Below are 26,253 nucleotides of genomic sequence, written 5' to 3' on the forward strand. Positions count from 1 at the left end.
CCACTGTGTGCCCTGTGCTCCTCTCTGTGGGGACATCCTGGGGCTCTGCCTCTCTGGCCATCTCTGCCCAGCCTGCTTTTGAGGACAGGGACAGTGGCACAGCCACCTCTTGTCTGCTCTCTTATTTGCCGTCTCGGCAAAGAAATGAAGGGAGCAGGAAGGGTAATAAAGCAGCAAGTGATGCTCTGCTGCTGTGCTTCACATTTCCCATGGCGACACCAATAAATCACAGCCTCTGTGCAGCACAGGCACTTCTGGGAAGAGAGAGGGGTTTGGGGAGCTTGTTCTGATGTGGAGGATTTTTAAATGGACTATTTCCTTTATTTCCTCTTGGGGTGTCCTCTGTCTGGTCAGTGCAAGCCAAAGCCCCCTGCTGACATTGCCAAGAGTTCCAGCAGCCACTAAACAAGAGTTTGCAGCAGGGCCAGTGTGCAGAGGGCTTTGGGAACCTTCTCAGTCTCTTGCAGCATCTCGACATCATCTGTTGCATTATAAATATTTAAAGGCCTCATGCTCATGTTCATGGCCTGTTCCAGCAAAGTTTCCCCCCAGCACAGCAGAGAGGAAGCACCAAGTCACCCCAGTGGCACATCTGTGTCTCTTCATTTCCAGCAGTGGCTGTCACCCACCTGGTCCCCTCCTCTCCACCCCCAAGTGAAAGGTAATACACCCAAAACCCTTATGTCCTCGTGTCAGGGTCACCAAAACTCTTCTGTCCCTCTTTCCCCTTTTTATTTCCTCTTTTACCCCGCTGTGCTGCTGCAGCAGAACCGGCAGCTGCTGCTTAGAGCCTCTCCTTCAATTCCCCGCCTGTTTTAAGAGATCCAGGCGCCTTTAAATCCACGTACATCCATTATTTCTGCCAAGTCTCCATCCTGCACAAGGGCACTCTGAGCAATGCAAATGGCACAAATAAAGTGTTTGATATTTAATGATCCCCCACTACATGGGAAGGGTGTGCTCTTGAAAAGGAGGCGCTTTCTCCAGCCGGTGCAATGCAGAAGGACCCCTATCTCTTGTGACTAATTGAGCCCTAATGGTTTTCCTTTATCATCCAAAATGAAAACAAAGGATTTAAAGGATGTTTTATTGTGGCGCTGTGGGTCTTTCTATTCATTTATTATTCCCCAAGTTAAAAGCTGTGCTTTGGCTTGTCCTTCTGAACCCGCTTCTCTCTGGTGTTGCTGCTGCTCTTGAAGTTCTGTCGCTTTCCCTCTGAGGACTGGAAAACAAACACAGCATGTCTGCTGCTCTTGCAGCCTCTGCCAGGAATGAAAGTACCCAAACTGTCCCCATTAGCCATACTGTCCTTCAAAAACTTGTGGATTTGGGTATTTCAAACAGGGTGGTCACACATGCACCAGGAGGGAGGTGTGGGAGCATGGCTGACCCAAACACAGGGGAAGATCTCCCCCCACAGCTTTCATGGGGTTGATGGAAACAGCAGAAAGGACCAAGGCAGAGCAAATCTTGAAGAAATGATGCTTCATTCCTTACAGCCAGGGGCAATTGTTTGGGATGAGCTGCTAGCTTGCCCTGCCTCCCTGGAAGAAAAGCCTGCTGGCCCCCTCCCTCACACACTCATGCACCAGCTGCAGGGTGTATGTTTAACAGGGAGAAAAAAGGGAAGGCTTGTTTTTCCCAGGAAAACGCCCAGCGTGTGCATCACACACACCTGCCCCTGTGCTGAGCCCAGAGTTAAAGCACAGGCACTGATGTAAAGGAAAGACTCCAGGACAAGAGCAGGACTGAAGGGAATCTTGCAGCAGAATCATTCTGCAAATGGCAATAGCTCAAACCACTGCACAGCTCTTTCTGGCCATTTGATGTAATTAAGGCTGGGCTCTAAAGTGCCATCTCTGCCCCACGACACATTTCCAAATTGCTGCTCCTCTGCAAAGCCGCCTCCAGAGCTGTCCTTGAGATGTCAGCACTGGGGTTAATTGGAATCGACAGGAAAATTGGCCTCTGGAAAGAGAAGTGCGGATGCTGGCTCTGTGTGAGCGGTGGGAACAGAGCCATGCTGCTACCAGGGCCCCAGTGTCCCCCAAAGAGTAGCAGTGGGTGCTGCCCCCCATGAGATGGGTGACTCCATGCCCAGCCCAACCTTCACTCCAGATGCCTTTGCCCCAGATCCAGATGCAGCCAGACACCAGCATGGGAACCCCACAGGCCCATGGAGCCCACACAGTTCCCCTGTCCTGTGGGCAAGGCTGAGGGTGAATTTGGCTCTTCCAGCTGCCAGCCCTCCAACTCTGGCACTGACACTGAGCTCAGTGCTGGGATGCTGGCAGGATCTCAATGGGAATAAAAGCCACCTCCTATCTCCCTCACCCTTGAGTAATGCATCAGCTCCATTGCAGGGTTGCAGACTCCTGTCATTTTTCTAGTATTCCTCATCCCCTCCAAAGCCATAAATCACACCATTTCAATTAACAGACCTGAGCCATTGAACAGACCTGTCCTGCGCTAATGCGTTATTAATTGGGTCAGGTTGGGTGGCAGCAATATCGAGTGCCAGGAGGCTCTGAGCTTTCATCTTCTGGTCTGGGCTGGTTTCATTTATCTAATCACCTCCCCAGTGCCACAGGGGCCCTTTCACTCTTTCCCTCTCCACCCACCTTAAAGGTACACAGATACACTTTCTGCATTGTCTGGTATCAACTGCACACTGAAGAGAGTCATACCTAACTCACAGTACTCTCCCAAGAAAAATCAATGATTGTTTACATTACTATCCTACAATCTCTATTTTAAAGTAATTTATGGCAGAGCCAGAACTATTAATTTTATTAAGCCGTTAATAGTGGGCAGATATTATTCTGCTCCATTGATCCTAAGTTGATGCAATTACCACTTACAAATCTTGCACCGTGTGGCTGAAAATTTCAATTCTGTGTGCAAGCTGAAGCTATACATTGAAAACATGCCAAAGCCAGATGAGATGCTGGTGGTGGAAACTGGGGAAAGCTAATTCAAAACAAATAAGGAACTGCCCAAATTGTATAACTTCCACTCTTTTAAAGCTGAGGTTCAGAAAACAGCCTGGAACTCAGCCATTCCCAAATGCCCCATGTCAAAGGGAGAGACAGACACTCTCCTCAAACCTCCTGGGACCTACGGTTCACAGAAAGGTCATCATCATGGATTATCAGTTACCTGAAACATCCTCTCATGTAAATGGGAATTTTTATAGAGAAATTAGCTCTATCTGCACAGAAAACATGTCAAAAGCCAGGACAGGCCCATGTCCATCTGAGTGTGCATTTCACTCTGTTTGCAGAGAATGAGTATCCCTCAGAGTCCTCAGATCTTCTTTTCCTCTTCTCTGTGTAAAAAAAATTAATAGCAGAGCAGCGTAGAGAAATGGAGACAAAATGGGGCAAATCACCCAGGTCTTGAACATCCCCAGGAAATCCAACAGCACAGAGTGACCATCTGATCATGAGATGTGGGGGATCCTGCATCTAGGAAGATAAAGAGATTCCCCAGTGGTGATGCCCACCCTGTTGTGGAGATGCCATGTGTGTGCCCAGTGTGGCTCACAAGGCACAAACCCCTCATTTTAGCCATCAGAAATTAAAAACTGCAGTTTAAATCAGAAGTGAGGGCTCAGCCTTAAGCAGCTTGGAAAAAGATTCACTCAACTGCATCCTTTAGATCATGGGCAGAAATTCCCTTTGTGTGTATTTGTGAGTCAATAAAAACCTGCCACTCAAGGAATGGGATAAAAGAGAAAAAGGAAAGACACTCCCTGTCCCAGGATCTTGCACTCTGAATAGAAGATGATGGACAGATGGATGGATGGATGCATGGATGGAGAGATGAAGGGATGGATGGAAATAGTGAACCAAGGAGGAGGCAGGAGCCACCCTATCAGCCTGCAGCACCAGCAGCCTCATTGTTGATGATAGTCAAAGGATTTGGAGGAAAACCATCAAATCTGCTGAGAGCCTCAGCAATGCAAAGAGGAGAGAACTGAGACTCCAGGAGGCCTGGCTAACTGGGACCAGCAGCCTTTGGAGTATGTACTGCTGGAGAGGGACCTCCTTTCTTCCATTGCTTCAGCCTGGACTAATTTTGAAGTGACAAACGCATTTGTTTGGGATATACAGTTTGACCTGTGTGCTCTCTCTCAGTCAACTGTATTTTAAACCACCTTGAAATAACATATGAACTCCACAGCAAAAACTAGGGCACCTGAGATTGTCAAACTTGCAGCATTAGACAGTGTAAATCACCTGGATTTGGAGAGTGATGCCAAGTTACACCAGCTGAGACTCTGGCCCAGAATCCACCCAGAGTAACATGGACAGGTATTATCAAACTGCTGATTCCTAGATCTGGTTAATGCTCTGGAGAGGGCAACAGATTTATAGGACTGACTTCAGTCAGTTAAAATGATTGTTCCACATTATAAACCAGCAGCCTTGTCTCTCATGCAAAGCAAATAAATGAAGAAATAAATTCTCTCCACAGCTGAAACATGGGAGGTTCCTCCACGGTCCTGCAGGAGCAGGTGTGCCAGAGGCTCAGTGGGCTGGGATGCAGGAGCAGGATCCATGCTGTTCAGCTGGGATGCTCCTTGCTGCCCTTCTCCTGGTGCCAGCTCCAGGCCCAGACAATGAGATTCTGTGTGGATGGCGGCAGTGGAGCATCCCTGAGCCTGTCTGCTCCCCTCAGCCAGGGTTAAGTGGAGCACCAGCATCCCCTCAGGGGGCTTCCTGGGGGACAGAGGAGCAGGCACAGCAACCTTCCAAACCCAGTGATTCTTACCCTGGTCATGAACAAAGCTGTTTGCAAGTGGTGCTGAAATAAGAACTCTCATTCATGAGCATTTTTTGCTATTGAAAATAGTTATTTTTAGCATTTCCCCTCCCTTGTACTCCTTAAACCATTTATACCATACATTTGTGGGGGATTTTAACCCTTTTGGAGAGTGGAAGACCAGGCTTAAAGCTTCCCCTTCCTGCGGGGACTGGGCTGTGAGCAGCAGGAGCAGCACGACCTGTTTGCTGTAGAGGTGCTGGGAGCACGGAGCACAGGCTAAGCCTGCAAACAGCTCCCTGCAGGCAGACCAGATGCACATTAGCCTGAGTGCCTTTCCAAGTGCTTAGCACCCTTCACCAGGGACTAAGTTCAAAGTAAATCCATCCCCTGCTTCTCCATCCAGACAGCTCAAAGTCCCTTGGAAACTGATAGAGTTTGGCTCATCAGCGTATCAGGATCTGTTTTATTTTATCTGTCTGCACAAGCCTGCATGCAGGGATAGATCAGATTAACATGACTGATGAAAAACATCCTCCTCTTTATCCCCTCTGACAGCAGCAACCCTTTATCAACAGTCTGAAGACAAAGTTTTCTCAGCCAGAAGTTTTCTGCCCTGAAGGTTCGTTGTTTTTTTCCAGCAGAAGTTTATTTTTGCTTCAAGAAAAATCAAAACATTTTGATGGGAGATTTTTCAGCCATCCTTATGCATTAGACGTGGTGGCAGACAGGCTTGGCACATCAACATCTGCTCCTTCTCACTGGATTGAATTTAATATCTGGTGTATGAGCACTAACCCTCCTTCAGAGCTCAACAAGACAGTTGGAGAGAAGAAAACAGCCTCTCTTCTGAGGGTTTCCAAACACTTTTCCACAGTGACCCTCTCATAATTTTATCCCCCTATATTTAGCTAACTTCATAATGCCTTCCAGTGGGTTTTGGGGAGGACAATGTTATAAATTGCAGACCAGTGAATCTGCCACTCACTGCTGCTAATACACTGCATTTATCCTCACTGCCACAGAGGCAGTGGCAGCAAAAGGAGGAGAGAAGAAGAAAACAAATTACTTCTTGCTCAGCTTGTCACCAAATCCTCTCATCAGCCCTCTCATGTCTTTCTTGGCTGCCTCAGTGATTTGCCATGCTCTGCAGTGCCCAGCTGGATTCAGTGGTGCTGGTGTAACGGAGTGTGAGGACGGGGAAGGAGTTGGGCACCACGGGTACTGGGAGCCCCTCAGTGCCCAGCACACCCTGGGCTGTCCAGACTGGGTGCACCAAGTCCCAAACAACTGATGTGTGAATGCCGTTAGGGACTCCTGATCCAGACGTGGGGTTATTTCAGCCAGGAACTCTTAACCCAAAAGCATCCCCAGTGAGGAGTGAGGGAGGAGGGGTTTTCTCCAGAGGGTTTTTTAAACATTTGTCAGAAATTACAGATGTTGAAGACCCCCATCTCCCAGAGAGGACTCAGACTCCACACTCCCATTCAGCAGTGTGGGTCAGCCAGATGTTGAGCTAAAAGCAAAGATACTGAGTTATAAAATTAACTTAAATTTAAGCCAATTTTCTGGTTGGTGCTGAGGTTCCCCAGAGCAGCAGCATCTTCCTGAGACCTGAAATTATGTGGGATATCAAAAGCCCTTACCTGGTGCATGGATTAAATTGAAGATAAATATTTTGACCAGCACCTAATGGGCCATCTTTACGGTTTTGTTCAAGACCTGCAAGATCAAATGAAAGACAAACAGCAAGGGCCATTTTCTTCTCAGGAGGTGGTGGATGTGGGGGACCCCTGGTGATGCAGTCAAAGTATCCCACTGAACTGTCCTGGCCCTGCCATTGCTGGGGTGTCATGCACTGAAACCAATGTGCCATGCGATAAATTTGATGCACTTCACACTGAAGTTGATGCATCACCTTTGGAATCAAATTTATCATCTCTTCCATCACACTCCATAGACTGGATCAGAGTCACCACCTACTGAATTAAAAACTTCACGTGCAGTTCACATCACACCATAAATCAGCCCAAAATAGAATTAAGTGCATTGTATGCTAAGAACTCATCCATCATGCCATAAATTAAACATGGAACAAGCCTCTTAGGCTGGATGTGCCCAGATATAGACTGCAGAGTCCACTGAGGAAAACATGACACCGCTGAAGTCACTGAGGGCTTGGTCATTAATTTTAGTTAACTTTTTAATCTACTGATCTGTACCAGATCTATCTCTGTCCTGCACCAACCTGAACCTTGAGTACCCAGAAACTTTTTCTGCCAGTGGCTCTCCTGTTGAGCCATGCACATACCTCACTTGGAGGTTCAGGCAGGAGCCTGGAGGAAAGATGCAAATCAGCCCCCTACCCTGCTCCTGCATGAGGAGAAGGGAGCAAGGGGCTGAGAGGGCTGTGCAGCCCTTGCTGGCAGCCAGCACACACTGTGGGACACACACAGCAACTCTTGTCTTCACAGGGGATGTGCCCATGAAGGGCCAGGCTCAAAGTCCTTGTTGATGGAGGGGAGCATACTTCTCCTAAGCTCTCAGCAGAACTGCACAGGGCTGCGCCTGGCCGTGGGGGCTGATGGATGCCTGACACACCCTTTGCAATCTTTGGACTTCAAAGAAACAGGAGGGAAAACAAGAGAAAAACGGTCTCAGGTATACATATTGTGTCAGAGCATCCCAGGCAGTTCAGCCCTCGGCAGGTGTTAGTCCTGTGTGACAAATGGGAACAGGAGCACAGAGTGGATGGGTACCACCTGCTCAAGGCCAAAGCCAGAGACTGGGGCAAAGATAAGACTTCAGAAATTCTTATCTAAAACCAGGATACTATTTTCTTCTTTTTGTTATCTGTGTTAATTTTTGCTTTTCTGACAGCAGTCATGCAGCACAGGAGTCCCCTGTCCCCTTCCAGTTCCTCAGGGAAAGGTGGAACAAACTTCCAGCTGAAGCACAATGCAGTCAGAGACATCCTTGGATCCAATCCACCGTCTTTCCTCTTATTTTCGTATTTATCTGGTCCTCTCAAAATCTGCTCAGGAGCAATTAAAGCCTGTCAGCTAGAAGCTGATGCAACTTCTATTTAATTAGCCCAGCAGCCAATAAAGTTCTCATTCATCAAATTCTCATGGAAGGTATGGCTGTTGTGGGGGAGGAAGATTTGTCACTTCTCCCCTAGATCCAGATGGCAGTGGAGCATCGATCAGTGATCCGATCACGCGTGCACTCCCATGCAGTCTGAGCAGACCGAGCAGCTGGCACACATCTGTCCAGAAAGCAGCCATGGCTGAAAACCGTGCAGGACTGTCCCAGGTGCCGTGGTGGCAAATCCTTCTGGAAGCTCAGTCTTCAGATCATGACTAACCTGGGCAGCAAGTGGCCCTGGTGGGATGAGCAGCTTTGAAGGGCTTTTCCTCTTCTGACCCATTTGGCTGCTCTACCCAGCAGCAGGAAATGGCAGAGATGTGTAAGGAAGACTGAACACCAGCAGGATTAATTGGGAGAGGGCTGAAAAAACACGGGGTCTCCCCAGAACTGTTGCCTTTGCCCTGGGAGGGGTTTAAGAGTCCCTCTCACTGTGCTGCCACTCTGAACCTAAACACATAAGGGATGGCAAAGCAGAGGAAAACTCAGTACCCACAATGATGGATCCCAGCAAAGTTTTGGGGTGCTCAGAATGTCAGAGAAAGTCTTTCGGGTGATATCCTTTTGGCCTGAAAGCTTCTTCTTAAATTGGCTGTCAGGGTATCAAATATTTACCTTCTTCTGCAGGGTTGAGATTTTCCCAGAGACCGTGCAGGGTGGCCAGGAGGATGGGGGGAGCATAAATCTGTACCTGCAAGGTCACTGTGCTGGCATTGTGTCATCAACAGGGGGGTTTCACCAGCTCAGACCTGCAGGAGCGGATCCTTGTGGGAATCACCTGCCAACAGTGTTTTCAGCCTCACCATCACAATTCACTGAACTGAAAAAAAGTAAATCAGCTATCACAGGACAGTTTAAACTTTACAAACATGAGTGATGCTATCTTTATAATTAATGATTATGAGAAAGCAGCTTAATAGTTTGGTTCCTTGTGAGTGGCTTGATTTGTAATACATGGCTATTGGCATAAGCAAAGCAGGCAATTGGAGCCAGTTTACCCTTGGTGTGTCCAGCTGGTAGCTGCACTTCACAAACTTTCCTCAAAGCCTTAACCCCTGGGCAGAAGAAAGCTGCAGATGTAACCCCAGTGACAGGCATATTCCCAAACTGGGAGGTGCTTGGGGGTGGAATGATGGGCACTTTCTTGCTGCTGTTCCATACATTTTGCAAGTTGCTGTTGTCAGTGAATCTTCCCTGGCATTTGCAAGGAAAATGCCTGTGCTCAGCTCAGGGCCTTGAGCCACCCATCTCCTCAGGAGTTATTAACAGGAACATCATAGCTGCCCCATTACTGTGATTGATGCTGTATCAATCAACTGGAAAAGTGTTAAGCAAGCCTTAAAAAGAAGTGAGATGAAGGCTTAAATACCAGGCTAAGACGTCCATATTATAGGATTATTCCTGGGGTGAAAGCACATGGGCAGAGATGCTGACATCCTCAGCTGTCCCTGTCCCTGTCCCTGCTGCTCCATGCTGGCCAAACTGGTTCCATGGGAAGTCAGTAATGAGTGCTTGCATTGCAAATGACTATGCACTGTGAGTCTGTGGTTTTATTGCTTATCAAAGAAAATATAATAACAAATACTCTCTATTAACACATTATTTCAAGCAAAGCATGTTTTTATTCCGTTTCATCACGTCTGATTTGATTTGGTTTATCTTTGTTTAAGATTGATGTGATAAACTACACTTGGGCTTGCCAACTTCAGTCATTTCTGCTAGTGTGACATTTGCTATTTCAGAGCTCAGGTGGGAGGCCTCCTCTTTTAAGGAGAGTCTCAGTTTTTCTTGCATTAAAACAAAAAAAAAATTGTGGCCAGGTTAGTTGTGGAGAAATTTATGTGTGGCATTCAGTTTGTCATACCCAAAAGGCAAAAAAACCAAATGCCTTTCACAAGAACAAACCAAACCAAACAAACAACAACAACTAAGCAAAAAAAAAAAAAATCAACAAAACCAAACCAAAACAAAAAACAACACAAAACAAAACTAACCCTCAAATGTGTTATCTTTTAAACATCTGTGATTTTCAAACACTATGCCCTTGGGGAACCCAACTCACAGATTTTCTGCCAACAAAGAGTGATTTTTCTTGAGAACAAATTCACTTCTCATCTCCAAAGCCAGGCCCACACACCAGTGAATTCCTGTATTGTGCATGCAAAGCCCAAGATCAGAAGCCACAGGACAGGGATGGCCCAGTGCCCAGGACGTGCTCTGAAGGGGGTGCTTCACACATTCTTTCAGTCTCTATTCCAGTGCTCTGCTTTCTCCCAGAAGATGTCCCTGAGTCCCCTGGGGATACATCAGGCTTTCCCAGGGGGTGTAGTACCTTCCTTGCTTCACCTGCAGCCATCTAGAGCAGAAGCAACCTTCCAGGCAGATGTTGGCCATCAGCCCTTTCTGTGCCCTTCAGCCTGTGCTCAGACCTGGAGCAGGTGGAGGATCTCTCTTTTCCATGGAGGGTCAAGGTGGTCTTTTTGCTCCCCTGCTTGTGCTCAGAAAGGATTTTAAAACATTTACAGCCTGACTAGACCCAGCAAGCTCAGGGCTGGCAGAGAAAGAATACTCCTTTTGCCAGCCCTTCATGTTAAGTGTTTATATTTAAAATGACTACATAAACTAAAAAATTATTAACAGGTCTAAGCACTTTACCAGGCAAATCCAATTTCTTCTTCGGAGAACTGGATGGAATAAAGCTTAAAAAATTGCTTTGAGGATGAGATTTAATTCAAAGTGTCAGTTAGTTCTCCTACTGTACTTGTAGGTTTAGAGAATAAACCTGTTTGCTAGCAAACAATCATCTTAAACATCATCATTAATCCTGAATTCAGCTGTCAAAAGGACTGAGACTGCAAACTAAGAGGGAACAAGGAAAACCTGGTAATTTGTTTGTTAAATATTTGTAAACTGTCATGTCAGTAATGGATAATAAGAAAATTTTGAGCCTCTAGAGCTGATGCATAACACAAAGCTTTGCTGTATTGCACCTAAACTATTATCAATAGCACATTTATTATAATAATAGATGAAAAACAAGCTTCCTGGCTGAAAAACAAGATCAATTTGAGCTCAAGCTATTTGGACATATTCTAAATGTTGTAATTAAAATGCAGCATGAATGTTCCTTTAAAAAAAGAGAGAGAGAAAAATAGCCTTGCTACAATTACATATGCCATCCAGCCCTGACTCAATAGCCTGACCCTGAGAGAAAAAAAAAAAAAAAAAGAGAACGGGCAAAATTGTATTTGTGTCCAGTCAGACATCTCTCATCTCCAGGGATTGCAGCAGAGCCTAAGCTAACATGACTTTTCCTGTTGGGTCAGGATCCAGCCCAGCCTTGAAGATTTGATGCAGGGAGTCAGCCCTGGTTGCACCGAGCTCCCTGTGCCAGTCAGGATGTGATCACAGTCCAGCAAAGAAACCCAGCTGAGCTCTATCTTGCTGCAAAAGCAACTGCAGTTTGTGGTGGGGAAAAAAAACCCAAAAAAACCCCGACAAACCCAAGCAACCATAAAAAGAGATAAAGAAGCCACCTGTGTGGAAGGTTTCAGTCCTGGACCAAGTGCCTTGGGGACAGGAATGGTTGGAGTAGCTTTCTCCCCAGCACCTCCCACAGTTACAGCACACATCAAAGCGGGAGCCCCACCTCCCGCAGCAATTAGAGACTCACGGACACTTCCCCGGAGCTGCCTGTCGCCCTGGAGAATTGGACTCCTCTTTTGTTCTGATAAAGAAGTGACTAGTGAGCTACAGCAATCTCCTGGTAGCTCTCTAAATAATTGTGTTCTCTCGTGTCTTTTAATCATAAGTCCCGCGAGGCTCATAATGCCACATGTGCACTCCAAAGGGGCCCATCAGCTCGGCTCATCAAAGGGACTTAATTTAATCCCAGTCTTTGATGGAGACAGGAGCAGTCAAAGTCCACCCTAATGATTTTCTAAGTTTACTTATCTTGCAGATTTGGGGCATGAAGGGCACTTGGACTCCAAGTACAGCATTGATAATGGGAAAGGAGGAGGAAGAGAAAATTGGCAAGAGCTTGACAGTCTGAATCAAGAGAAATCACAGCAGAAACTTGGAAAAACAGTGGAGACTGAAAAGGCAAAATAAATCCCGTGACTGGTGTCACCTCGAGCAACAACATGAGACTGGTAAAATAAATTGCTGGAGGCAGTATCTACCTCTGAGTGAATATCAGAGCTGTGAGAGACCCACCAAGGAGAGGCCAAGAGCAGGAAAATCCAAGCTAGGAAATGCACAGCCAGAAAAAAGCAGGCACAAAGTGCTGTGGATGGTGGAGCTGCTCTGACCTGGCAGCACCCCCTCCCAGACAGAGCAGGATGCAGTAGGCATGAAAAACACACCTTTGCATGAAAAAGTGCCTGCTCCTCCCTAAGCTGAAAAGAAGCTCAAACCTTTCAGAGCTGAACATCTTTTAAAACCACTTCTCTGCTCATTTTCAGCCCAACAGTTCAGTGGACCCCAGGAGCTGTAATACAGTGACACCAGCTAAAAAATGCTGAGCAGACTGAAGCAAAAACCCACAGAAAGGAACCAAAATCCCTGGCTTCAAGGGATGCTAACAATGAACATTAGGACCAAAGGCATCACAGATAAGGGTTTAATGGAAAAGCTAAAAGCCCAGCCTTCTCCTGAGAGAGCTGACAGGAGAAGACTGGAGCAGTGTTTCACTCCTGAGCTGTAAGTGATGGATGTGAACACAGTGAAAAAAAAATTAAAAAAAAAAATTTAAAAGAAAGAAAAAAAAAAGAAAAAAATAGGAAAAAAAGGAAAAAAAAAAGGACTTCACTAGATGGTTCTGAAGCTCTCAATAGCCTTTAATAGTTTTCAGCTCAAATGGAAGAGGGAACTCAGAGCCTGCATTACAGAAGCAAGAAGTGCTGCGGGCTGTGAGAAATAGAGCACAAACCCTTTGGTTACCAGCAGCACATACAAAAGGATGGTGCAAGGGAGAAACAAAGAAATCCTCCAGTAGGGATATAAAGGACTGTGCTGGCACCATTACTGCAGAGATATTCTTCATGGCACTATCAAAGTTTTGGTGGAAGATGGATAAAATATCTACCTGCAAATAGCCAAGGCCATTTATTTATTTTATACAGAGAGTGCAGGTGGTCTAGGACAACTTTTGGGGAGAAAATGTAATGAAAACCAGTGATATTAGCTCCAAAAGTAAATCCACAACCAGCAAAGGGTAAAATGCAAACATTACCCAGGCTTGCTAATCCCCACAAAAGGACTGACTGGTTAAAAACATGTCAAATCCTTGGTCTCACGAGGAGTGCTCTTTGGAGAGGTGGAGGACCTGAATCTGAGGAGAGCTTCCAGGAAGGAGCTTGTGGGTGGGCAGAGTGGGAAAGTCCAAACCTCCCCTTGCTTCAAGTGGTGAGATGGGGGACTGCACAACTCCTTGGCCATCTCCCTGAAATAAGGGCACTGATGACACTGGCTGTGGTGAGAAAGGAGCAGGAACACACAAATTGAATACCCTCTATGGAAAGAGGGAACTGTCCTCTCTTTGCTCTGCAGATTTTGGATGTATAAACTGTCAGGAAGCAAAGCTGGCACCGGCAGCCCATGACTGGCACACAGATGGGCTGGCCAGTGCTGGACCTGGGAGCTGCAGCCCCCAGAGAGGCATCGGAGCAGCCGCTGAGCTCAGGGCACAGCAGGACTGCACTGCATGGCCTCGCACGTGGGGAGCCACTGTGACTGACAGCAGTTTGTGTTTTTGAAAGACAGCAGCTCCTGGTGCCTGGTGGATTCCTGCTGGCCTGTTTCACCTCTAACTTGGGCAGGAAAAATCCATATTGGTACAGCACCTTTGAGAGGTTTCTTGCTTTGGTGAGGACAGCATGAAGCTGCTTGGAAAGTGTTTTGATGCACAGGTTAAACAGAGAAAGAGCCTGAACAAAGGCTCCCAGCAGCTCCAAACAGACTTGGGCAGAGTCAGAGCTTCAAGCAAATCCACTTCCATTTGAAGAAACTTCATTTGTGAGTGGTACACAACCACAGCAAGGTCTGGGAGATGCCAGTTATTACCCAAGACCTGGTCACTGGGGATGGACAAATAGACCAAGAAGGAGCAGAAAGTGTCCTGCCAGGATGCAGCTTGCTGCTCCTCGACCACAAGATTCAGAGGCTGAAGCCTGGCAGCACATGGTAATACACAGTGATAAGACAGGGCTCTCAGCAAAACACTGACATTGACTTTTAAAAGCCAAGCCTGGAATGGCCACAGAGCCAGCCCCACTGACACCAGCTGGCAGTGGGGACAGAGGAGCTGCCCCTTTCCACCAGCTGCTGTTTCCATGCTGATGGCAGGTGTATGATTGCAAAAACAGCCCACTGACCATACACCACTGCTGAGATGGACACAGCCTGCGTGGCTTTCTCTCACTTCTGTGCAAGAGACTCTAAACTGGCTGGCAGGGCAGGGCCATAAATAATGTGTAAACAGGCTGGGGCCACAGGCAGCACCAATGGATGCTCCAGGGCTGGTGACAGCAGTGTGTCAGTCCAGAAGTCCCTGTGGCTTGACTTGGCACAACACAAGGGCTGACTTTGGGCAGCTAGCCAGGCATAGGATAGGTGTGAGGGAGATGCTGGACAACCCTGTGCTCTGAACTGATTTGCCTACAGAAGATGTGTCAGGGCATACGAAGCTGTGACAAAAAGCCAGAGGCAAAGCAGCCAGGGCAGATGCTGTTACCACCCAGACATTTGGCTTGGCGTGGTCTCTGCCCAGACACAGTTCTCCTCTGGGTCAGCAGCTTTTCTGGATGCAGAAAAGTGAGCAGCATTGTCCAGGACAGCCCTCAAGCAAACACACTGCTGCTGCCAGCAAAAAGGCTGCATGAGTGGAGGAATAAGCAAGGTGCTGAGGGCTGGTAAAGTCATCAGGGAGAAGTGACTTGTGGGGAGGGAAGATCAGAATGTGGGAGTGAGGGGGCTGACTGCTAGCAAAGGGAGTCATTTGGAGCTAACTTGGGAGTCTGCAACAAGAGGAGAACCAAGCTGCAGCTTGGAAAGGGTACATGGCAAGTCAGTTCAGCTTCTTTTCCTTACGCACATGGGTAGATCCAACAGGACAGGCCAAGCAGACTGTACCACATATGCAATGACAAAAAAATAATCCAAAGAGAAATGTTTGCTTGATTTGTGTATCTTCATCTTGGTTGCCAGTTGTCACATTGGTGGATTCCAGCTACAGCTCCTCATTGCTCTTACTGAATTGCTAAATTCAGGTTTACGTTTTTACTTTCTGTAAGCATATTAGAATTTTAATTAAGCACTAAGTCAGTGTTTTAGCAGGGTTTTGAGACTTTAGCTATTTATCTTGTTGATTACAGTTCTCTCAGGTCCTTAGTTGTGGCCTAAATTTAGAGCAATTCTGACTGACTGAGCCCTGCAGGATAACTGCTACAACTATTCATTAAAAATGAAGAGATCAGAGCTGATCAGCAGACTGTGGGAGCCTGCTGTGTGGCTGCTTTGCATCCTGACAGTCTTCTGATCTACAGGTGCTAGAGCCAGGTTAATGCTGATCTGCTGGCAAAACACAGCATGAAAGATTTTGAGAAAATGCAGCAGCTCCTTGATACAAAGCTCAATAAGAAACTGTTTCCTTACTTGTTGTTCACATGAGATGGTGAGGAAGGAGGGATTTTAAGCAAAGCAATTATTTTCTTTCATGCAATTTCCATTAGGCAACACGAGCCTTCGCAAGGCAAAATATTTGCGTGCCCCCATTTTTGTCTCTCTGGGGAGTACTTTGCAGGAGATGAACGAGGGTCCCTGCTTTACAAAGCACGTGGGAAGCTCCCTCAAGGAAGCAATGCCACAGTTCATGTTTAGCCAGCTTCATGTGGAACTTCGGGGCTTTTTTCCTAAATTGCTGGAGAATTCTAAAGGCCCCACATTTACTTGTACATGAGAGGTTTATCACACACATGAACATGAAAGACTAGCTATCAACAGCTATCAACATGCAAATCCAGCTATCAACATGCAAAACCCTGGCCAGATCTGTAAACATCTGGGACCAGACACATCTCTTAAATGCTGTTTTAAAATTGTATCACAATAACAAATGTAGTGATAATGAAATGCAGAGTCTGGGACCATCCAAAATTCAGCAGCTGTGGTATTTGCCATGGCGCTGATCTCCCAAGTTTAAGCAGCTTGTGCTAGAAAGTGGTTCTTGTAGCTCAGAAAAGAAATTCCGTGCAGAGAAAAAAAGAGATTACCCTTCTGTGTATGACCCTGGCTAAAACTTGTTAACCACCCCTAATTGTAGCTCTCCCTCCTGTGCTAATCACATCTGTAATAACATTCAGCTGTTTGTTCTGTTCCCATGGTTAAGCCAAGGTGGTGGCTCCCAGGGATGGTGGGGACATTGCCAGGGTAAAGCCACCTCCTCCTCTGCTCAGTGCAGACCCACCAGTGCTGGTATTCATGCTATTTTTTTAGTACTCTGGAATGCCAAGCCTATTTCCAAAGCATGGGTGACCATCTCCTCCAACAGCCCTTCACCACCAGCTAGGAGAGTGCTCTTCTGAATTCATCCACTTTTTAATCATCTGAGCTTTCTTCTTCTCTCATCTCATATTCCCTGCAATTAATTCAATGTAACTTCAGCTGTTCATTGAGGAATTGGGAAGACCTTGACCAAACAGCCCTTTGTTTCCTCCCTGCCCATCAGTCTCCAGTTTCCTTGCCTCAGGCCAAAGCCAAGTAAAGTGAAAACCTTTTCTTTAACTTGCTTACATTTCTCTTTCCCAATAAAACTCACATCTAGGTCACTGCTCAGTAAATCACAACTTCCACCAGGGCCAGCCCTGCCTCAGTCTACTTTGCCAGGCCCCACCTGGGTATCCAGAGAGGAGCCAGCTCCTGACCTGGCCAGGCTCCTGCCTCCCAGTCAGTGGTGACAGCACACACCAGCTGCATCCAAGTTGGTCCCATGCAGCCCTCCCGGGGCTCATCTTCTGGAATTCTGGGATTGCAGTGAAAGGAAGATGGAAGAAAGGAGAGATGCAAGCCCCTTGAGCTGCACAGAGAATGTGCTACTTAAAGGCATTTGACTGCCTCAGAAAAAGGTAAATTTAAGGAACCAACAGCAAAGATGCTGTTTTGCTGAGTTTGAAATCTCATTTTTATGCTTATCTCATGCAAAACTGGAAATAACACTGGTCACACTTACAACCTGCTAAGGGGAAAATTGGCAACAGCCGGTGCAAATGAATTTTCTGCACAAAAATCTTCCTCAGAAAGCACCTTTCAGAGAAACAGATAAACACACATACTTGCAGAGCAAAGCCAAATCCCCTGCAATTTCCATGAAGGTTTGTGCAGCAACATATCTACAATTCCCCACCACCTCTTCCCTGTCCCTCAGCTGGAGAGGATAATTCCTGTAGGTCAGTTAGAGTGAGATTTCCCTAATCTGTGCCAGGGAAAGCTTCACTAACAGCTGAGAATCTTCAGTGACAGGTGAAGCTGGACAGGCAGCAGGTTGCTATTTCTCTATAGAGGTTCATTCAGCTTTACATATGCTATCACTACTCTGGATCCTCCCTGTGATCCTAAAGCAAAGAATTGTGAGGAATAAAGAATATTTTTCTAAAATTGGGTATGAAGAGCTGAGCATGGCCCCATCTCTGAGGTGAACATATGGAGGAAAAAGAGAACTCATTACTCCACGAAATCAAGTCCCAAACCTTTGATCTAGTCTTGAGTCCATTTGAAGGTGATGCAAGGTCTCCAAGGATGGAATAGTGGCTCTAAAACTGGAGAAGTGCAATGCTGAATGTGCTATTTTCCACCTTCTCCAGCTACAGAAGGGGCAGCTCATTGTTAGAGCCCCCAGGCTGCTCCTGGCTGGTTGTGAGCATGCCAGTGGAAATCCCTCCAAACTGCTGGTGCATTCCAAATAAATGGGTCCAATTTAGCAAAGCTACAACAGCAGCTGAAGCAATGGGGAAGGATCATACCACCTACCAAACAGGCAGATCAGAGAAGGAAAAGCTTCCAATAGGTGATGATGAGCAGGTGGGAAGAAGTAACCAGTTCATCTCTGAGAGAAATGTGAACAGAGCTTTACAGTCCCCTGAGCAATTCCTTGGAGGGGCTGCAGGAGCAGCCCCCAGCCTCATGTTAGCACCTTATTTATAGAACTGCCTTCCTGTTCATAATCATCCCAACTGTGAATTGCAATTTTTCCTTCCCCCAGCATTATGGTGATGGTTTGGAACACGGAGATGTTTGGAAAGGAGCAATTTGGCACCAGGAGTCTAAAAAGCAGATACAGATGACATGCTAAATGTATCTTTTATGAGTTTGGAACGATTCCTTTAAATTAAGCTCAGAGTCTGTGACAGCTTCTGGTAGCATCACCAATAAGGAAATAAAACAAAAAAAACAAAACAAAACAAAACCAAAAAAAAAAAAAAAAAAAAAAAAAAAAAAAGCAAGAGGTTCTCAAGCATATGTAGTCTTAGAGATCTGGATACCTTGCTTTCCCTCATGCAACTATGAACTGCTTACCAATGCTTCTCAAGGAAAGTGCTTCAATAATTTTAATTTGTCTCTACACCACATATGCCCTCAAAGCCCAACATACTTTTAAATTCAAGGCTTATAAAAAATTAAATGCTCCAATAATTCTAAATTGTGTTTGTTCAGTGTTACTGGAGCCTGGCCATTCCTTCAGTTTGGGGATTTTTGTTTTGTTTGCAGTGGGTGGAGGAAGAAATGCTTTCTATTAGTGCTTCAAATTGGAAGCCAGTCAAACAGCATCACAGCAGAGTGATTCAGCAGCCTCTGAGCCGACTCACAGTGTGTCATAAAATGGGATTAGGAAAACAACAATGCTTGGAGGAGAAAGAACCCACACAAAGAATCACACAGCAGGAGAACAATACCAGAAAGAACAGAGGGGAATAATCCTCACTTGGCTTCTGAGAAGCAGGTTGGATGACCTAATTGGTGGCTTTCAATGCCCTTCATTCTCCATGGAGTTGCAGAGTTCAGCTGCCCGGATCCAGCCACCACAGCTTAATAAATGTCTCTGCATGGACTGAACCACCCCGAGTGTTCCTGCGTGCACATCTGCAGCCTCTTCTCATTTATCTGATGAGACCATGGTCCCCCTCTGGCACAACCCCAGATGCTACTTCACAGCAGGCAGGAGCTTATGCAGAACCAGTGGTGAAAGTCCATGCCCACTTGGAACAGGAAGCAGAGGGAGCAATCTTAGGCTGTGAGTTAGAAACCAAAAAGCTGTGTTTTGTTAGTGTTACTCAAGAAGATGCACACACACTGGCAGCATATCAAAGGAGCTGAGGTGGTGTCAAACTAAGTGTATTTCCTATCACTGTCCTGAACTGGAATTAAATTAAACATATGTATTTTGTGATCTCCTGAATCCAAGCATCAGCAACCACCTATGGCCAATGCCAAGATGGAAGAAGAAAGCATAATTTAAAACCTATTCTCTGTGAACCTAAAGATCCTATTGACAACCTTGTTTTAAATTTGGCCACGCCTGTTACAACTGTGGCCTTGAAGTGACAGAGGAAGGCAGGGACTCTCTCAGGTGTTTTACTAGATCAGCAGTGGTTGGATTACTCCTATGCAGAACATGAAATCACAGCTTCACGCAATTGAGGAAAATCAGACAATTATATCACAATTCCAATAAAATTGCTATATCCAAAGTCTGGTAGAGACAGAAAAACAAGGAGGAAAAAGAAAAATCTCATATGCCATGCTCTCCTCTTGTAGACTGAAAAAATGATAAAGTGCATCCTTGTAAATAACTCACTGCAGGATGCCTGGAATGTTATAGAAACTACTGCAACTTGTCTCCCAGTGGGGAATAAGTGAGGCATGAGATAAGAAATCAGCCATATCCTAACTTGCAGTGACAGGTGCTGTAAAAGGAAATGCCCAATAAAGGCTTAATGTATAGGAAGATGGCAAATAACTGTCTGGAATTCTGAAATAAGAAAACATAAAGCAATTCTCTAATCATGTCTAATCAAAGAACACAATCACTTGCTAAAAACTTCTAGGGGAAAAAAAGGGAGAGGTGGTAGCATGCTTGTCTTCGTCAGCAGTGTTTTGGGAATATTTTAGCCTGCAGAATTTAATTCCCTGTTATTACTTCTGAGCCTGAAGGTGAAAATCATAAATCAGAACCATTCATAACATGCAATAATGGGATGAAATACTCATAAGGAGAGTTACCTGATGAAATCCTTTGGGACTGTGTGTAACCCTTACAGTCTTTGATGATAGCATTAAAAATCCTTCTGTTACTAACATCTTTTCTTCCCTAATTCCTATAGTAGTTTTTCCTCTTTCTTCTCTCGTAACATTTCCAGATTTTTGTGTCATATGGCATTCCTTCCACCCTTCCTCCCTGCTGCCCTAAATATATGTTTAAGGCAAAATCATAGGAAAGCATTCCATGCTTAAGAAGATGGGCAGGTTTTAAATTACACTGTAATTACTAATAAGGGCTTTTAATACCTGAGGAGCTTTCCCAGGGAGTTTTGTTCTGCTTTCAGAACCCCCATCGTTTTTATAGAGGGCCATTTGGTCCCATTTATAAGGTGGTTACATTTTGAGTAAGAAAGACTGCAATGCTCTAAAATAAAATAACGCTGTCCTCACCCTTCTTTCACCTTCTCATAACTGAGTCAAAAAAACCCAAAAAACAACCCAACCCATGATGTGTTAGAGCTTTGTTTTCTGAGTAACAAGACCAATCATGTTTCCTCTGCTTGAGTTCTCTCTCTTCTCTTCCTTTTCTTCTAGGTCCTCTGGATCCACACTGACATAGAAATATCCCATGATGGAGAAAATAATGCACACAGCAAAGAGGAGAACAGTGAACAAGACAAATTCAGCCCACTAGGAAAGAAAAAAGAACAGCAAGTCAGGAGACCCCAGACTGTCAGTCTGGAGGATATCTCTGCACTTTCAAGTGCTTTTTAAAGAGCTGGGTGAAAATTATTTCTTAGTTTCCAAAATGGCTCACAAGATAGAAACTTTCTCATCCTGTTTTTCTGGTAAATGCTTGAACACATAATGTAATTACAAATATGTGATACCTCTTGAAACAAGACAGTTAGATTGAGTTGGTTTCATTAAATCTTTTCTTACAAATCTGACTGGAACATACCCACCTGGGCTTTTTGCCTACAAGATTCTTTTGGGAGAGGCAGATTCATGGTGGCCAGAAATAAGCCCCAGTTCACACATTCATGGCATCATCCCAGAAGTTTCACTGCCTGAATTAAACTACCTCTGCACCACGACCTCCCCATCAGCCTGACATCTCTGGGATGCCACAGGCAGCTGGCCTGGCAGGATTCCTCAAGTGAGACCCTTGAGGAAGAGCTGAGTGCCCACTGCTCTCAATGTGTGGCTGCCACTGCGTTCAGACCAGGTCCAGACACAGCCAGCTTGCCTACACTGAGCTCCAGCAGTTACCAGCTCAGGTCAGGTACTTCCAGCCCTTGGAGGGCCAGTGCTCCCCAGGGGAGCTCCACTGAGAGCCCCGCAGAGCAGGGGCTGGGGGACAGCTCAGAGTGAGCTGCTGTCAACTCAGGTGCAGGAGCCTGGGGCTGGGCAGAGAAGCTGTGCACCAGGACACCAGGACACCATGGCCATCCAGAAGCACCAGAAGCCTGTTGCAAAGCATGAGCTCTGTTTTAAGAGCCAAACCATACCTGTGCCATTGGTGCAGCCTCGGCAACAATGAGCACAAAGGTATTCCCCACAGCCACGGTGAGCAGCCAGCCTGCCTGCAGCACCGACTTCATGCTGGCTGGAGACTGAAAAGAGGAGAAGGGCCTGATCAGTGGGAACCGCGCTGTGCCCTTCGGCCCTGCTTCACCCTCTGGAGTCCTGCCCAGTGTAGCAGCCACTGGGCTCAGCCTAGGAGGAGATGGTGGAATTTTCTCTGTGTAGAGTGGTTAATCTCAACATCTGCATAACAAGGAGCTTTCAAAACACGGACAGGAGGACACATGAAGAAGCAGGAGGTGCTGTTGTTGCAGAGCTGAATCCGGGTCATCCCCAACCTGCATCATCTGAAATGGTACGATCAGGATGTCCAAGGAGCCACACAAGCCCTGCAGCTTGGAGTCTGGTGCCATGTGGCTGTACACCTTTGGAAAAGAGACTGGATCTTGATGTTAAATTTCCTGCTGAGGACAAATTTTTCACATCCCATTACAGATCATCCCACTGCATTAATCATCCTCATTAATAAACATCTGCACCTTACTCCAGGGATAGATTTCAGTAGCTTCAGTAGCTGTTTGACCATGTAATGCCTCAGTTCTCTCTTCTCATCAACCTCCCCAGACAATAATGAAATCATCCCTTGCAGGTTCATTACCCCTTGCTCCCTTGTTACAACCTTGCATGTTTAGACCCCTTCAGTCTCTCAGTTTAAAGCAGGTGCCAAGTCCTCATGCCACCCTGTAGCCCTTGAGATACCTTGCCTTTAGAGCACTGAAAAATAGATAGCACAAAATACTTCACTAGGAGAAAACCCTGATATTAAAATATTCAGAGTTTTCCTGTTAACTGTCCAGTTCTGTTCTGTGTTCTCAGGTTTACCAGAAAAGGATATTTCCAAGTATCACTGAGAACAGGTACCTTCAGAATATGAATTAATTTAGCTTGAGGGCACCCAGCAAGCTGTGTAACAATCCCACTTTCAGCTGAAGGATAGATAACATTGTTAGTGTCATGTCAAAGGAGGTATGACAAGTCAATGACAGATGCAGAAATAAATCTTGAACTCCAATTGTAAGGCCCTTATCTTTAAGTGGAGTACCTGAGAATAGGAGAAGGCCAGACCTGTAATGGAGAACATCACCTCCCCAGCAGATATCAGTAAATACTGTGGTAACTGCCAGGCCATATGGACATTGTTGGCTTTGATGTCTTCTGACTTCCATGTCTCAACTGCACCTCCAGAAATCTAGCAGGAAAATAAAGGCACACTGATTAGTTGCTGAAAGATCCAATATTTCTTAGCCTGGACAACAGCAGCAAATTTACCAAAAACAAAGTTTTAAGCAAAGGTGGAAAAAAAGCCCTGCCTTTGAAGCAAACTATGGCTCTCAATCCTGCCATTTCCAAGCCTGTTGGGAATAGGATGACTCCTGCAGCACAGGGCAGAGAGAGCAGGATGGAAGCATTCCAGCTTATTTAGGTACCACAAGAATTCCCTGAATTATTGCAAACCAACAAGTTGTCTTCTGTAGTGGAGCTGGGAAAAGCCTGTGAGGTTGCAGTGCAGAGCCTGTGACCTGCTGCTGTCCCCAAGGTTAAAAAACGATGAGAGGGTAAGTGCTCATTGGGTACATGTGGTCACTGCTCCCATTTTATCAGCACTGTACAACCTCCCTATGATATTGACACCCAGACAAATTCAGCTCAGGAGTGCCAAGAGTGGCAAAGACTGCTCCATATCTATTCACATAGTTATGGTAGGTGTATTCCTAATTATTTTTGTTTCTTTTCCCAGGTGTAATCAATACTGCTTGTGATGCACAGAGGCTCAGAGGCTGAGAGAGATTTGACTAGAAGCCAGGAAAACACTAGATTGGAATGACTTCAGGCAGAAAGCCCTGTGTTTAAGGAGAGTACTCGGGAAAATACAAGGGATGTTTACGAGATGTTCTTAATCACCAATCATTGCCAGGGAGGCAAATCAAGAGACTGTATTTCAGCAGGTTAAAAGGGGTGAGAAGAATGCTGTGCATTGCTCTTTAGCCCATAAAGAAATGTCACAAGCACCATGCTGTAACTGCACACTGAGGAAGGCTGGGTAGAAAGCAGCATCCCCATGATTTAAGTTTCACAGTTCAGCTACATTAGCAGACTAATATATTGCATTCTTGGTTCTTCTATATGGCACTCCTGGCAGAGGAGCAGGGCTCAGTACAAATCACTGCAATAATTAAAAGTGATCTTGGCCTCAAGCAAACTAACTCTCTACAGAAAGCAGAAACCATAGAGAGAGATGAAAAAACAGAGGATGAAAAATATTAAAATACTCGCACAGGGTTCGGAAGGGCTGAGGCACAGAGCCACCCTGAGCAGCCAGGGCTATAGCAGGGACTTATGCAGATGGGACCACAAACTGGAATCCTTGGCACAGTGACATGGGACACATTTACCTCAGCTGGCCCTGTCACCAGAGGCTCTGGAGCAATTTTCTTAGTGTTATATTTTTAATGCAACTTCTCTATCTGGTTTCTCATCTGGTGAAAGAGGCTTGCAGCCATGGAAGAGGGGTCTGGCCAACATCACTTCAAGTGTGTGTGTTTTATGTACATAAATCTCTGCATTCACAGATGGCAGCATCTGCTTGTTCCCTCCAGGGCTGTACATCCCACTCCAGCTACTGGAATTGGAAAAAAAAAAAGCCAGGTGCTTCATGGCTATATTTTTCCCCCAGCATATCTGGACTCTGCAGACATGAACAGCTCCCATTAATTGCCCAACAGGGAGATGCTACTGCCAGGGAGTAGCTGACAACACTTTGCTCTGCTCATCACAACACAGCAGCCAAAGTCCCAGAGGGCAGCTTAGCAGTGTGTCCTGTCAGACCCAGTTTGTCTGTGTGCCTTTGTGGTGGAAAGGTTAAAATGGGAACTAAGCTGATCACGTTCATCTCTGTGGCTCCAGCCAGCTGGACCAGGGTTGAAGCAGTGTGTCTGAGAGGTTGGCAGGCAGGGAAAGGAATTCACCCTCTCAGTGGTGCTCAGACTCCATCAGGGCTAGGCTGTTCAGAAAACCAAGCCTTGACTTTATACTAGGCTCCAAATTAGCTGTACAGACAGTGAGAGGAGGAAACAGATGTACAACCTCACCAACCTCCTCCCTCAAGACCTTGTTCCTCTTCTCCCTATGCATAATCTACAAAATCTTGGAAGATCAGTCTTTGGTTCAGTAAACTAAATGCAAGGATAGAGCAGACTGTTTTCTGCAATTTTTTGGGTATGAGGCACCACCAGGTACCATATTTTAAAGACCACAAGCAGAGTCAGCTCTTGGCAGATGGTAATAACTCTTTGCAGTGCTCTGGGTCAATGTTAACTACTCACGGATGGCATGAGACCAGCACAAACCACAGATCACATGATTTTCTATGGAGAATTTCTATCCAGGAAAAGATTTTACTTCTTTTTAACCCATGCAATCTGACATGATCACAGTGTGAGGTGGAACAAATACACACTCACCTCGCTTATGTAGGTACCAAAACTTTTTACAATCCCTTTGACAACAGACTGCCTTCAGAGGGTTACTGCCCAGGGATCAGAGAGTGGACAAAGCAAGTAAGAGTCACCAACACGGGAACAAAAGCACTACCAGAGAGTAGAACAGGAGTGTGTTACCATCACAGGAACACTTACATTAGTTATCACAACGGTGTATGAGGCACCAAAGTCAAGCAGCCCCAGCTCCAGGGGGAGCTCTCCTGTTTCAGTTATGCATTTTCCATTATTATATCTAGATAAAAGGATGAAGGACAGTATTTCCTAGTTAGTTCCACAAACAAAGAACACAGAACAGACCTATTAAATACACCCCTGAAATGGAGCAAGGAGGACGCAAGATGTAAAGATGCAATACCATTTACATCAGACTATCACCTGAGTTCTTGCTATCTTATCCTTCCTAAGAAGCACTTAGACACCGACTGGAATTCACATAATGGCCCAGGCCATTGCTAACATTTTTTAATGGTTTCTGCTTTTTCTTAGTGCTGATGTAATTTTTTCCCCCTTAGGTCTATTTTCCTCCCAAATTTTGCTGCATTTCTTCAGGAAATGTAGGCCAGACAAGTAGCCAACAGGAACTCAGAGATGTGGACCCAGAAGCAACCTTGTTTCCTTTCAATAGAGCAAATTAGCCTTCATATTTGTTCTTCTGATTTTGGATGTGTGAGATGGCACAGAGGCTCAGTAGCATTGCCACAATGGCTGCTGCGTCCTACTAAATTGCAGCAATAAATATTTTGGATGGAGCTGATGCAGAGAAAAGCCATGAAGCTTGTTTTGAAACATTGGAAATGCTAGAAATACCCTACAAGAGCCAACTCCAGTGCTGCCAAACCAAGGCCATATGGAGCCCCTGTCTAACGAGACCAGCCTGCAAAGCCATGTAATGCTACTTGATGTTACCAGCCCACATACTAACACTTGGTAGCATGGAATATGAACTGGCCTTTCCCTGAGAGCACCCTAACACCAGGAGCTTGGGCCTGAGAGAGTA

At 45.8% G+C, this 26,253-nt stretch overlaps 1 protein-coding gene across 9 annotated transcripts in view; it reads right to left on the reverse strand.

Annotated features, from left to right (window-relative positions):
- Window positions 1-19,604: 19,604 nt before the first annotated feature.
- The window catches only part of SLC15A2 (solute carrier family 15 member 2), a 52,361-nt gene continuing 45,712 nt past the window's right edge, over window positions 19,605-26,253 (reverse strand). For 7 of the 9 annotated variants that reach the window (XM_038142563.1, XM_038142565.1, XM_038142562.1 and 4 more), the window contains 4 exons: window positions 25,392-25,488; window positions 22,799-22,945; window positions 21,681-21,785; window positions 19,605-20,859 (listed from right to left, as the gene is read on the reverse strand). In XM_038142563.1, the coding sequence (XP_037998491.1) occupies window positions 20,683-20,859; window positions 21,681-21,785; window positions 22,799-22,945; window positions 25,392-25,488 (526 nt within the window). In that variant the 3' untranslated portion in view covers window positions 19,605-20,682. The other 2 variants (XM_038142566.1, XM_038142568.1) reach the window with 2 other exon arrangements.

This window comes from Motacilla alba, chromosome 7 (genome assembly GCF_015832195.1).
Source record: "Motacilla alba alba isolate MOTALB_02 chromosome 7, Motacilla_alba_V1.0_pri, whole genome shotgun sequence".
NCBI lineage: Eukaryota > Metazoa > Chordata > Aves > Passeriformes > Motacillidae > Motacilla > Motacilla alba.